Here is a 13,835-nt window from a genome sequence, read left to right on the forward strand (position 1 = left end):
TGTCCATGGATTTTGTAGGTGAGCTTCCGAGGTCTGAAGGCATGTCGGTCATTTGGGTGGTAGTCGACCGTTTCAGTAAAATGGCCCATTTTGTGCCCTTGAAAGGACTCCCCTCGGCCCAGGAGTTGGCCGATCTTTTCATCATCCACGTTTTCCGACTTCATGGCATTCCGGAAAACATAGTGTCAGATTTGGGAGTCCAATTTGTTTCTAGATTCTAGAGGGCATTTTGTCATCAAATGGGCATGGAACTGTCATTTTCGTCGGGCTACCACCCACAGACCAATGGTCAGACGGAGAGGGTTAATCAGTCATTAGAACAGTTTTTGAGGTGTTATGTTGCAGAAGCGCAAAATGATTGGGTCAAGTTCTTGCCTTATGCAGAATTTGCGCACAATAATTTGAGAAGCTCTTCCTCTGGGTTTTCTCCGTTTCAGGTGGTCACAGGAAAGTTGCCAAAGTTTTCTCCTCTGCCAGTAGCCTCCACTCCGTTTCCTGCTCTGGAGGCTTGGCAAAAGTCATTCAAAGCTATTTGGGGGATCGTGAAGAATAATTTGGAGAAGGCTTTTCAAACTCAGAAAGGGCAAGCTGACAAGAAACGATCCTTAGAGTGGAAGTTCCGACCAGGAGACCTGGTCTGGGTGTCCACACGTAATTTAACCCTGAAACAACCCTCGGCCAAGTTAGGTCCCAGGTTTGTTGGCCCTTTTTCCGTAACCAAAAAGATCAACAATGTCACTTATGCCATTGATCTTCCTGCCAGCATGCGTGGTGTAAGATCTTTTCATGTGTCCCTGCTTAAACCAGCAGTCCATGTGCGTGCCACTCCTCCTCCTCCTCCTCCTCCTGTGATCAATAGTGGTAGGGGTGATGCTGCACCCTATGGGAAAAGACACAGGAGACAAAAACGGGAGCCCAGTAGTGCAATATGTATGATACCACAGTATGAAGAGATGAATAAAAAAGCACTACTCACAAAGGAGGGTTGCTGGGGGCAACCAACCACAGGAAGCAGGTGGAGACAATAAACCCGACTCCACTCGGGGTGGTCCTAGCCAGGACCGGACGGCTGGTCGCTCTCTTAATGAAAAAAGGTTGAGACAACCACTGTGGGACCCCACCAGTGGTGTGACACCACCCCTTGAACAGGGTCTGTTTGAGGGTATACTTAGCACAATAGAGGAAAGAGGCGCCCTGGGATATTAAAAGCGTTTAAAAACAGCTAAAAACAATCGATGTTATGAGGTGGCTTACCTCAATGACGAAATCTCTGTAAGTATTACAAAAGATTTTTATTAGCACAAGCGGCAACGCGTTTTACGGGTCACAGCCCGCTTCATCAGGCCAATTGCAGTGCCAAATGAAAAAATTCCTTCCGCATAGGGAGCCTCCTATGCGGAAGGAATTTTTTCATTTGGCACTGCAATTGGCCTGATGAAGCGGGCTGTGACCCGTGAAACGCGTTGCCGCTTGTGCTAATAAAAATCTTTTGTAATACTTACAGAGATTTCGTCATTGAGGTAAGCCACCTCATAACATTGATTGTTTTTAGCTGTTTTTAAACGCTTTTAATATCCCAGGGCGCCTCTTTCCTCTATTGTGCTCCTCCTGTGATGGTAGACGACCAACCTGAGTATGAAGTAGAAAAGATTTTAGACTCACGGGTAGTGCAGAACTCACTACAGTATCTAGTGCACTGGAAGGGGTATGGTATGGAGGAGAGAACGTGGGTACCTGAGTGTCGCATGCATGCGGACAAATTAAGAAGGAAATTCCACACTCAATATCCTGAGAAACCGGGTAGGAGTTGTCTGGAGTCCACTCCTCAGGGGGGGGGGGGGGGGGGTACTGTGAGGAAACGCGGAAAAGCCGACGCTAGTACTCAGAGTAAGGCGGCTGATTCCGCGTTCAACATGGCAGCTGGTGCGCAGTCGGAGCACGGAAGAACCGCCGCATGCCCAGACAACAGGGCGGCGGATTCCGCGTCCGACGCGGCAGGTTGCACAGATTCCGCATCTAATACAGCAGAAACATTACAACACATGTCTGGTGTGGCTGGGACTGATAGTCCACACTGGTTCAGGAGGACGCGCGCGCGCGCAGAGAGGCAGGGCCTTTATGACAGTCAGAAGGGGGTCAGCTGACCAAGCCGGTCAGCTGACAAATTCAGCAGTTTCCATTGGTCCAGCACTTAGGGGAGGCGCTAGAGAGCGCTGGTGTATATATACTGGGTGCTGGTCATTTCTCTGGTGTCTGGCGTTGCGATCACTACGTGGTAGCACTCAGACCTTGTCAGTATCTGTGTTTATTAGACCAGTTTCCAAGGTGTTGGTGGCCAAGGATCTCACACCTTAGTCTAGGAATTCTGTTATCATCTGTGTTATTATCTAGACCAGTTTCCGAGGTGTTGACGGCCAAGGAACTCACACCTTAGTCTAGGAATTGTTGATTATTTGTTATGACCTTCTGCTTTCCTGATCTCTTTTCTGATCTCTGATTAGGTACTATGCTATATCTGATACTCTGTTGCCAAACTCTGCTAGTCTTAGGATTCCGCATCCGTCTCCTGTCTGTACTTTATCTGTCCGTGTGTTGACGGCCTGGCTTGCCCGACCCTGAGAACTATCTCTCCTATTACGAGATAGTTCACAGATCTGTCAGTGACACTCTCTCCTTGGTGTCACTCACGCTCTGTCCTTCCCACTCTCAGCCTGGCTCCGCCCCTTGGGGAGCATCAGACCTGTGGTAGGAATCTGATCTCTAGCAGTATCCTTCACTGCCGTGCACCTGCTCCTCAGGTGCAGTTCTCGAAGTATTACAGTTGCACCAACACTCTTATCTCTCAGGTGTCCAGAGGTTAGAGATATATCTGATTATCGGTGATACTGCAGATCATCAATAATCGGGTATATATCTGCATTCTCGGTGATACTGCAGATCACCGGTAATCAGATCCTCTCTGTGTTACACCGATCGTTACACCCGCCTTCCAGCGTGATGTCAGAAAGGTGCTTCAGTGTGGCCGGTGGCATGGACACTGAGAAGCGCTCTTGTCTTTCCAGCCAGTCAGTGGACAGACTGACTTTTTAAAAAATGAACGAGGCTTGGACGGTTGGTGAGTTCCTGGCCCCTGTTGTTGGCAAGAGGGGGAAATGAAGTGGCTGAGTGGGAATCACTACGCCTGCCTCACCACCCTTTACCACCACAACCTCCTGGCTCCATCTTCATTAAGCCAGGTTCTAATTTTTTTCACAGCCGTGGTACCAACACACTAAGTGCCATGGTCAACTATGTAAACACAATAGCTGTGTAATTTTTTTGGAGGTGTCTGTGCTGTCCGAGTTGTGAGGCCCCAACTGCGGCAGTACGACCACTTCCTGGAACCTAGTCCTGATGTTAATTGACAGCCTTTTTGTTTGTTTGTTTTTTGCTTTTTTTTTGGAGATTTTAAGTCCCCACATCATCAGTTAGTGTTTCCCTTTACAAAATAATGATGCTACATGCCTCATATACCCTAAAAAAGATTTTTAAAGCAATTTAAAGGCCACTTCTGGTTTTACATCCGGATATACGAATCCAGCAGATACTAGGGTCGGATATCCGACCCGGATTCAGATCGGAAAATTTTTGATCCAAATATCCGACCCGGATCGGATAGAGGGGTATCCGGATCCAAATTAGTTCCAGATAGTGAAAAGTGGTATCCGAGCAGCACTGATTTTTATACAGTAAAAAAAGAGAAAATCCTTCTTAGCATTTCCCATTCTAACTGTGGCTATTTTGAAGCCAATCCTGATGTCATGTCCTCCCTTACTTTCCTCTGACTGATTGTGTATGCATTGCCTACCCTCCACTATAGAAAGTGCATTGTCTCAGCGTCAGAAATATTGGCTAATCAGAGAGGAACAGAGGTGTGGGAGGGGAAAACAGAAGGGAAAGAGGCTTCAGCCAATCAGGATCATTAGTTAAGTCTGAGGGAAAGTAGAGAAGCAAAAAAGGACAAACCAGCATGCCCTGCAACTTCCTTTTTGTGTACCAAAAATTGTGTGTACGAAATAAGAGTCAGTTAAACTGGGAAATGATCATTTATCAATAAGAATATTAATAGTGATGTTTAACTTTTGGATTGCCTGGTTAGCATCCATATTACTTGTTTACCAGATACAAATAAAGAATTGATTTTTGATTTGATGCCCGACAGTTACACTTTAAACAATATTATGAATCTACGTGTAACTAAGAATCCATATGTTTGATATAGAGTAGATGCTGTGGGAGAATCCCTGTGTGTATAAAGAGCTATGTGGGGTGTTACAGGCCTGACAGCGCCTTCTCTGGCACCTCCTGCTCAGAAACACGTACTGATGCTGTTTGGACCTGAGCTTCAGCCATGGTATGAGTTAATTGGATGGAACTTGCAGCAGGAAAGAGGTCCGTGTGTCACAGATGCTGTCACTCACCTGTACCCTGGAGACGTTTAGCTAGCTCCTTCGCGCAGATCATGCTCCACAGTTTGCTGCAGTTATACGTCTTGTTAAATGCAAGCTTCTCCATATTCTTCCCATACAGGTGGTTGGTGTCTATAAAGCCCGCAGCATGCATGAAGGAGGACAGAAAGACGATGCGGCCGGTTCCAGAACGTTTCATGAGATCTGTGGAGGACAGACGAGTCATTACTCTCTCATGTGAGGAGAAGTCCAGAGCTGAGGACAAACAGGCTGCAGGAGAGACACTGACAGGACAGGCCTGCTTCACTGAGGTCACACTATGGATAGGGGGCTACAGGAGAGACACTGACAGGACAGGCCTGCTACACTCAGGTCACAGCTATGGATAGGGGGCTACAGGAGAGACACTGACAGGACAGGCCTGCTTCACTGAGGTCATAGCTACGGATAGGGGGCTACAGGAGAGACACTGACAGGACAGGCCTGCTTCACTGAGGTCATAGCTACGGATAGGGGGCTGCAGGAGAGGCACTGACAGGACAGGCCTGCTACACTGAGGTCACAGCTATGGATAGGGGGCTACAGGAGACACTGACAGGACAGGCCTGCTTCACTGAGGTCATAGCTACGGATAGGGGGCTACAGGAGAGACACTGACAGGACAGGCCTGCTTCACTGAGGTCATAGCTACGGATAGGGGGCTACAGGAGAGACACTGACAGGACAGACCTGCTTCACTGAGGTCACAGCTATGGGTAGGGGGCTACAGGAGAGACACTGACAGGTCAGGCCTGCTTTACTGAGGTCACAGCTATGGATAGGGGGCTACAGGAGAGACACTGACAGGACAGACCTGCTTCACTGAGGTCACAGCTATGGGTAGGGGGCTACAGGAGACACTGACAGGACAGGCCTGCTACACTGAGGTCACACTATGGATAGGGGACTACAGGAGAGACACTGACAGGACAGGCCTGCTTCACTGAGGTCACACTATGGATAGGGGGCTACAGGAGAGACACTGACAGGACAGGCCTGCTTCACTGAGGTCACACTATGGATAGGGGGCTACAGGAGAGACACTGACAGGACAGGCCTGCTTCACTGAGGTCACAGCTATGGGTAGGGGGCTACAGGAGAGACACTGACAGGACAGGCCTGCTACACTGAGGTTACAGCTATGGATTGGGGGCTACAGGAGAGACACTGACAGGACAGGCCTGCTTCACTGAGGTCATAGCTACGGATAGGGGGCTGCAGGAGAGACACTGACAGGACAGGCCTGCTTCACTGAGGTCACAGCTATGGGTAGGGGGCTACAGGAGAGACACTGACAGGACAGGCCTGCTACACTGAGGTTACAGCTATGGATTGGGGGCTACAGGAGAGACACTGACAGGTCAGGCCTGCTTTACTGAGGTCACAGCTATGGATAGGGGGCTACAGGAGAGACACTGACAGGACAGGCCTGCTACACTGAGGTCACAGCTATGGATAGGGGGCTACAGGAGAGACACTGACAGGACAGGCCTGCTACACTGAGGTCACAGCTACGGATAGGGGGCTACAGGAGAGACACTGACAGGACAGGCCTGCTACACTGAGGTCACAGCTATGGATAGGGGGCTACAGGAGAGACACTGACAGGACAGGCCTTCTACACTGTCAGTGTCTCTCCTGTAGCCCCCTATCCATAGCTGTGACCTCAGTGTAGCAGGCCTGTCCTGTCAGTGTCTCCTGTAGCCCCCTATCCATAGCTGTGACCCCAGTGTAGCAGGCCTGTCCTGTCAGTGTCTCCTGTAGCCCCCTATCCATAGCTGTGACCCCTATCTATAGGGGGATACAGGAGACACTGACAGGACAGGTCTGCTACACTGAGGTCACAGCTATGGATAGGGGGATACAGGAGACACTGACAGGACAGGCCTGCTACACTGAGGTCACAGCTATGGATAGGGGGCTACAGGAGAGACACTGACAGGACAGGCCTGCTTCACTGAGGTCACAGCTATGGATAGGGGGATACAGGAGAGACACTGACAGGACAGGCCTGCTACACTGAGGTCACAGCTATGGATAGGGGGCTACAGGAGAGACACTGACAGGACAGGCCTGCTACACTGAGGTCACAGCTATGGATAGGGGGATACAGGAGAGACACTGACAGGTCAGGCCTGCTTTACTGAGGTCACAGCTATGGATAGGGGGCTACAGGAGAGACACTGACAGGACAGGCCTGCTACACTGAGGTCACAGCTATGGATAGGGGGCTACAGGAGAGACACTGACAGGACAGGCCTGCTACACTGAGGTCACAGCTATGGATAGGGGGATACAGGAGAGACACTGACAGGACAGGCCTGCTACACTGAGGTCACAGCTATGGATAGGGGGCTACAGGAGAGACACTGACAGGACAGGTCTGCTTCACTGAGGTCACAGCTATGGATAGGAGGATCCAGGAGAGACACTGACAGGACAGGCCTGCTACACTGAGGTCACAGCTATGGATAGGGGGCTACAGGAGAGACACTGACAGGACAGGTCTGCTTCACTGAGGTCACAGCTATGGATAGGGGGCTACAGGAGACACTGACAGGACAGGTCTGCTTCACTGAGGTTACAGCTATGGATAGGGGGATACTGGAGACACTGACAGGACAGGCCTGCTTCACTAAGGTCATAGCTACGGATAGGGGGCTGCAGGAGAGACACTGACAGGACAGGCCTGCTTCACTGAGGTCATAGCTACGGATAGGGGGCTACAGGAGAGACACTGACAGGACAGGCCTGCTACACTGAGGTCACAGCTATGGATAGGGGGCTACAGGAGAGACACTGACAGGACAGGCCTGCTACACTGAGGTCACAGCTATGGATAGGGGGCTACAGGAGAGACACTGACAGGACAGGTCTGCTTCACTGAGGTCACAGCTATGGATAGGGGGCTACAGGAGACACTGACAGGACAGGTCTGCTTCACTGAGGTCACAGCTATGGATAGGGGGATACTGGAGACACTGACAGGACAGGCCTGCTTCACTGAGGTCACAGCTATGGATAGGGGGCTACAGGAGACACTGACAGGACAGGTCTGCTACACTGAGGTCACAGCCAGTGGTGCTCAAATACCCCTTTTTAAAATTCGAGTTTGGTCGAATTCGAATAGTAAATTATTCGAGGTCAGTCGAATATTCGAGTCGAATAAATTTTACTATTCGATTCGACCTCGGACTTCGAGCTCACTATTCGAGTCGGTATTCGAGCTCATTATTCGAGCTGACTATTCGAATTGGCCTTAAATAGCTTCCCAACACTTGTTTTGAGGGTGAATGATGCAAGAAACATATTTTTTTCCAAGTAACAACAGCAAGTGATTATGTGGGGATGTTCCTTTAAAAAAAAAAAGGTGAAAAGAGAAGTTGTGTCCAGAATTTTGTTCAGTACTGTATATACTTCTTCTTCTTCTTCTTCTTCTTTATCTTCTATATCTTCTTCTTCTATATCTTCTTCTATATCTTCTTCTTCTTCTTCTTCTTCTTCTTCTTCATCTTCTTCTTCATCTTCTTCATCTTCTTCATCTTCATCTTCTTCATCTTCTTCATCTTCATCTTCTTCATCTTCTTCTTCTTCATCTTCTTCATCTTCTTCATCTTCTTCTTCATCTTCTTCATCTTCATCTTCTTCATCTTCTTCATCTTCTTCTTCTTCTTCTTCTTCTTCATCTTCTTCATCTTCATCTTCTTCTTCTTCTTCTTCATCATCTTCTTCTTCATCTTCTTCATCTTCTTCATCTTCATCTTCTTCATCTTCTTCTTCCTCTTCTTCATCTTCTTCATCTTCATCTTCTTCTTCTTCATCTTCTTCTTCATCTTCTTCATCTTCTTCATCTTCTTCATCTTCTTCATCTTCTTCATCTTCTTCTTCTTCTTCTTCTTCTTCATCTTCTTCTTCTTCTTCATCTTCATCTTCATCTTCTTCTTCTTCTTCTTCATCATCTTCTTCTTCATCTTCTTCATCTTCTTCATCTTCATCTTCTTCATCTTCTTCTTCCTCTTCTTCATCTTCTTCATCTTCATCTTCTTCTTCTTCATCTTCTTCATCTTCTTCTTCATCTTCTTCATCTTCTTCATCTTCTTCATCTTCTTCTTCTTCTTCATCTTCTTCTTCTTCTTCATCTTCTTCATCTTCTTCTTCTTCTTCTTCTTCTTCATCTTCTTCTTCTTCATCTTCTTCATCTTCATCTATATCGTCTTCTTCTTCACTTATTTCTCTTTTCATTTTTTTTTTTAAAGAAATGCAGCTATTTTTGAGCGTAACAACAAATAGCTGGTGGCGCACGCATGTTGGAAGCGCCATTGTATGTGCTCCCTGGCAGTGGAAACACACAGACAGCAGGAGGTAAATTCAGCAGCAGGAGGAGGAGGATGAGTGTGTGGCAGCATGCAGTCAATGAGGCAGGCAGCGTGACATAATAGCCCTGGTACCTAGCGGTGATACCAGGGCTGTAAATAAACACAACAGGAGGTCCCAGACAGCGGTCGTGCAGCCCACATTGTGTCCAATACACAACTGGGACAACACAGTTTTCAACCCGGGCACCTCAGAAAAATTAAACCTTTTTTTTTTTTTTTTAATGGTTTTTTGGTTTTGTTTGTAAAAGAAATTACACAGATATATAGCTATTGTTTGACGTAATAGCTGGTGGCAGAGTGGCAGCAGAAGGTAAATCTGTGTACCCTGGCGGTGGGAAACACAGACAGACAGCAGCAGCAGCAGGAGGAATGGAGGAGTATTGTGAGCAGCTATTGTTTGACGTAATAGCTGGTGGCAGTGTGGCAGCAGAAGGTAATTCTGTGTACCCTGGCAGTGGGAAACACAGACAGACAGCAACAGCAGGAGGAATGGAGGAGTAGTGTGAGTGTGGCAGCAGGTAGGCAGCGTGACATAATAGCCCTGGTACCTAGCGGTGATACCAGGCCGTAAATAAACACAACAGGAGGTCCCAGACAGCGGTCGTGCAGCCCACATTGTGTCCAATACACAACTGGGACAACACAGTTTTCAACCCGGGCACCTCAGAAAAATTAAACCTTTTTTTTTTTTTTAATGGTTTTTTGGTTTTGTTTGTAAAAGAAATTACACAGATATATAGCTATTGTTTGACGTAATAGCTGGTGGCAGAGTGGCAGCAGAAGGTAAATCTGTGTACCCTGGCGGTGGGAAACACAGACAGACAGCAGCAGCAGCAGGAGGAATGGAGGAGTATTGTGAGCAGCTATTGTTTGACGTAATAGCTGGTGGCAGTGTGGCAGCAGAAGGTAATTCTGTGTACCCTGGCAGTGGGAAACACAGACAGACAGCAGCAGCAGGAGGAATGGAGGAGTAGTGTGAGTGTGGCAGCAGGTAGGCAGCGTGACATAATAGCCCTGGTACCTAGCGGTGATACCAGGCCGTAAATAAACACAACAGGAGGTCCCAGACAGCGGTCGTGCAGCCCACATTGTGTCCAATACACAACTGGGACAACACAGTTTTCAACCCGGGCACCTCAGAAAAATTAAACCTTTTTTTTTTTTATGGTTTTTTGGTTTTTGGTTTTACAACCAATATAGCTATTGTTTGACGTAATAGCTGGTGGCAGAGTGGCAGCAGAAGGTAAATCTGTGTACCCTGGCGGTGGGAAACACAGACAGACAGCAGCAGCAGCAGCAGGAGGAATGGAGGAGTAGTGTGAGTGTGGCAGCAGGTAGGCAGCGTGACATAATAGCCCTGGTACCTAGCGGTGATACCAGGCCGTAAATAAACACAACAGGAGGTCCCAGACAGCGGTCGTGCAGCCCACATTGTGTCCAATACACAACTGGGACAACACAGTTTTCAACCCGGGCACCTCAGAAAAATTAAACCTTTTTTTTTTTTATGGTTTTTTGGTTTTTGGTTTTACAACCAATATAGCTATTGTTTGACGTAATAGCTGGTGGCAGAGTGGCAGCAGAAGGTAAATCTGTGTACCCTGGCGGTGGGAAACACAGACAGACAGCAGCAGCAGCAGCAGGAGGAATGGAGGAGTAGTGTGAGTGTGGCAGCAGGTAGGCAGCGTGACATAATAGCCCTGGTACCTAGCGGTGATACCAGGCCGTAAATAAACACAACAGGAGGTCCCAGACAGCGGTCGTGCAGCCCACATTGTGTCCAATACACAACTGGGACAACACAGTTTTCAACCCGGGCACCTCAGAAAAATTAAACCTTTTTTTTTTTTTAATGGTTTTTTGGTTTTGTTTGTAAAAGAAATTACACAGATATATAGCTATTGTTTGACGTAATAGCTGGTGGCAGAGTGGCAGCAGAAGGTAAATCTGTGTACCCTGGCGGTGGGAAACACAGACAGACAGCAGCAGCAGCAGGAGGAATGGAGGAGTATTGTGAGCAGCTATTGTTTGACGTAATAGCTGGTGGCAGTGTGGCAGCAGAAGGTAATTCTGTGTACCCTGGCAGTGGGAAACACAGACAGACAGCAGCAGCAGGAGGAATGGAGGAGTAGTGTGAGTGTGGCAGCAGGTAGGCAGCGTGACATAATAGCCCTGGTACCTAGCGGTGATACCAGGCCGTAAATAAACACAACAGGAGGTCCCAGACAGCGGTCGTGCAGCCCACATTGTGTCCAATACACAACTGGGACAACACAGTTTTCAACCCGGGCACCTCAGAAAAATTAAACCTTTTTTTTTTTTATGGTTTTTTGGTTTTTGGTTTTACAACCAATATAGCTATTGTTTGACGTAATAGCTGGTGGCAGAGTGGCAGCAGAAGGTAAATCTGTGTACCCTGGCGGTGGGAAACACAGACAGACAGCAGCAGCAGCAGCAGGAGGAATGGAGGAGTAGTGTGAGTGTGGCAGCAGGTAGGCAGCGTGACATAATAGCCCTGGTACCTAGCGGTGATACCAGGCCGTAAATAAACACAACAGGAGGTCCCAGACAGCGGTCGTGCAGCCCACATTGTGTCCAATACACAACTGGGACAACACAGTTTTTAACCCGGGCACCTCAGAAAAATTAAACCTTTTTTTTTTTTTTAATGGTTTTTTGGTTTTGTTTGTAAAAGAAATTACACAGATATATAGCTATTGTTTGACGTAATAGCTGGTGGCAGAGTGGCAGCAGAAGGTAAATCTGTGTACCCTGGCGGTGGGAAACACAGACAGACAGCAGCAGCAGCAGGAGGAATGGAGGAGTATTGTGAGCAGCTATTGTTTGACGTAATAGCTGGTGGCAGTGTGGCAGCAGAAGGTAATTCTGTGTACCCTGGCAGTGGGAAACACAGACAGACAGCAGCAGCAGGAGGAATGGAGGAGTAGTGTGAGTGTGGCAGCAGGTAGGCAGCGTGACATAATAGCCCTGGTACCTAGCGGTGATACCAGGCCGTAAATAAACACAACAGGAGGTCCCAGACAGCGGTCGTGCAGCCCACATTGTGTCCAATACACAACTGGGACAACACAGTTTTCAACCCGGGCACCTCAGAAAAATTAAACCTTTTTTTTTTTTTTTAATGGTTTTTTGGTTTTTGGTTTTACAACCAATATAGCTATTGTTTGACGTAATAGCTGGTGGCAGAGTGGCAGCAGAAGGTAAATCTGTGTACCCTGGCGGTGGGAAACACAGACAGACAGCAGCAGCAGCAGCAGGAGGAATGGAGGAGTAGTGTGAGTGTGGCAGCAGGTAGGCAGCGTGACATAATAGCCCTGGTACCTAGCGGTGATACCAGGCCGTAAATAAACACAACAGGAGGTCCCAGACAGCGGTCGTGCAGCCCACATTGTGTCCAATACACAACTGGGACAACACAGTTTTCAACCCGGGCACCTCAGAAAAATTAAACCTTTTTTTTTTTTTTAATGGTTTTTTGGTTTTGTTTGTAAAAGAAATTACACAGATATATAGCTATTGTTTGACGTAATAGCTGGTGGCAGAGTGGCAGCAGAAGGTAAATCTGTGTACCCTGGCGGTGGGAAACACAGACAGACAGCAGCAGCAGCAGGAGGAATGGAGGAGTATTGTGAGCAGCTATTGTTTGACGTAATAGCTGGTGGCAGTGTGGCAGCAGAAGGTAATTCTGTGTACCCTGGCAGTGGGAAACACAGACAGACAGCAGCAGCAGGAGGAATGGAGGAGTAGTGTGAGTGTGGCAGCAGGTAGGCAGCGTGACATAATAGCCCTGGTACCTAGCGGTGATACCAGGCCGTAAATAAACACAACAGGAGGTCCCAGACAGCGGTCGTGCAGCCCACATTGTGTCCAATACACAACTGGGACAACACAGTTTTCAACCCGGGCACCTCAGAAAAATTAAACCTTTTTTTTTTTTTTTAATGGTTTTTTGGTTTTTGGTTTTACAACCAATATAGCTATTGTTTGACGTAATAGCTGGTGGCAGAGTGGCAGCAGAAGGTAAATCTGTGTACCCTGGCGGTGGGAAACACAGACAGACAGCAGCAGCAGCAGCAGGAGGAATGGAGGAGTAGTGTGAGTGTGGCAGCAGGTAGGCAGCGTGACATAATAGCCCTGGTACCTAGCGGTGATACCAGGCCGTAAATAAACACAACAGGAGGTCCCAGACAGCGGTCGTGCAGCCCACATTGTGTCCAATACACAACTGGGACAACACAGTTTTCAACCCGGGCACCTCAGAAAAATTAAACCTTTTTTTTTTTTTTAATGGTTTTGTTTGTAAAAGAAATTACACAGATATATAGCTATTGTTTGACGTAATAGCTGGTGGCAGAGTGGCAGCAGAAGGTAAATCTGTGTACCCTGGCGGTGGGAAACACAGACAGACAGCAGCAGCAGCAGGAGGAATGGAGGAGTATTGTGAGCAGCTATTGTTTGACGTAATAGCTGGTGGCAGTGTGGCAGCAGAAGGTAATTCTGTGTACCCTGGCAGTGGGAAACACAGACAGACAGCAGCAGCAGGAGGAATGGAGGAGTAGTGTGAGTGTGGCAGCAGGTAGGCAGCGTGACATAATAGCCCTGGTACCTAGCGGTGATACCAGGCCGTAAATAAACACAACAGGAGGTCCCAGACAGCGGTCGTGCAGCCCACATTGTGTCCAATACACAACTGGGACAACACAGTTTTCAACCCGGGCACCTCAGAAAAATTAAACCTTTTTTTTTTTATGGTTTTTTGGTTTTTGGTTTTACAACCAATATAGCTATTGTTTGACGTAATAGCTGGTGGCAGAGTGGCAGCAGAAGGTAAATCTGTGTACCCTGGCGGTGGGAAACACAGACAGACAGCAGCAGCAGCAGCAGGAGGAATGGAGGAGTAGTGTGAGTGTGGCAGCAGGTAGGCAGCGTGACATAATAGCCCTGGTACCTA

The 13,835-nt window shown here is 47.9% G+C and overlaps 1 protein-coding gene across 3 annotated transcripts in view; it reads right to left on the bottom strand.

The window, feature by feature from the left end:
* LOC137562121 (retinol dehydrogenase 12-like) overlaps positions 1–13,835 on the bottom strand; it is a 171,278-nt gene that overhangs the window by 20,307 nt on the left and 137,136 nt on the right. For all 3 annotated transcript variants that reach the window (XM_068273462.1, XM_068273456.1, XM_068273470.1), the window contains one exon: positions 4,461–4,652. In XM_068273462.1, the coding sequence (XP_068129563.1) occupies positions 4,461–4,652 (192 nt within the window). The remainder of the gene's footprint in view (positions 1–4,460; positions 4,653–13,835) is intronic.

The sequence above is a fragment of the Hyperolius riggenbachi genome, chromosome 1, assembly GCF_040937935.1.
Source record: "Hyperolius riggenbachi isolate aHypRig1 chromosome 1, aHypRig1.pri, whole genome shotgun sequence".
Lineage (NCBI taxonomy): Eukaryota > Metazoa > Chordata > Amphibia > Anura > Hyperoliidae > Hyperolius > Hyperolius riggenbachi.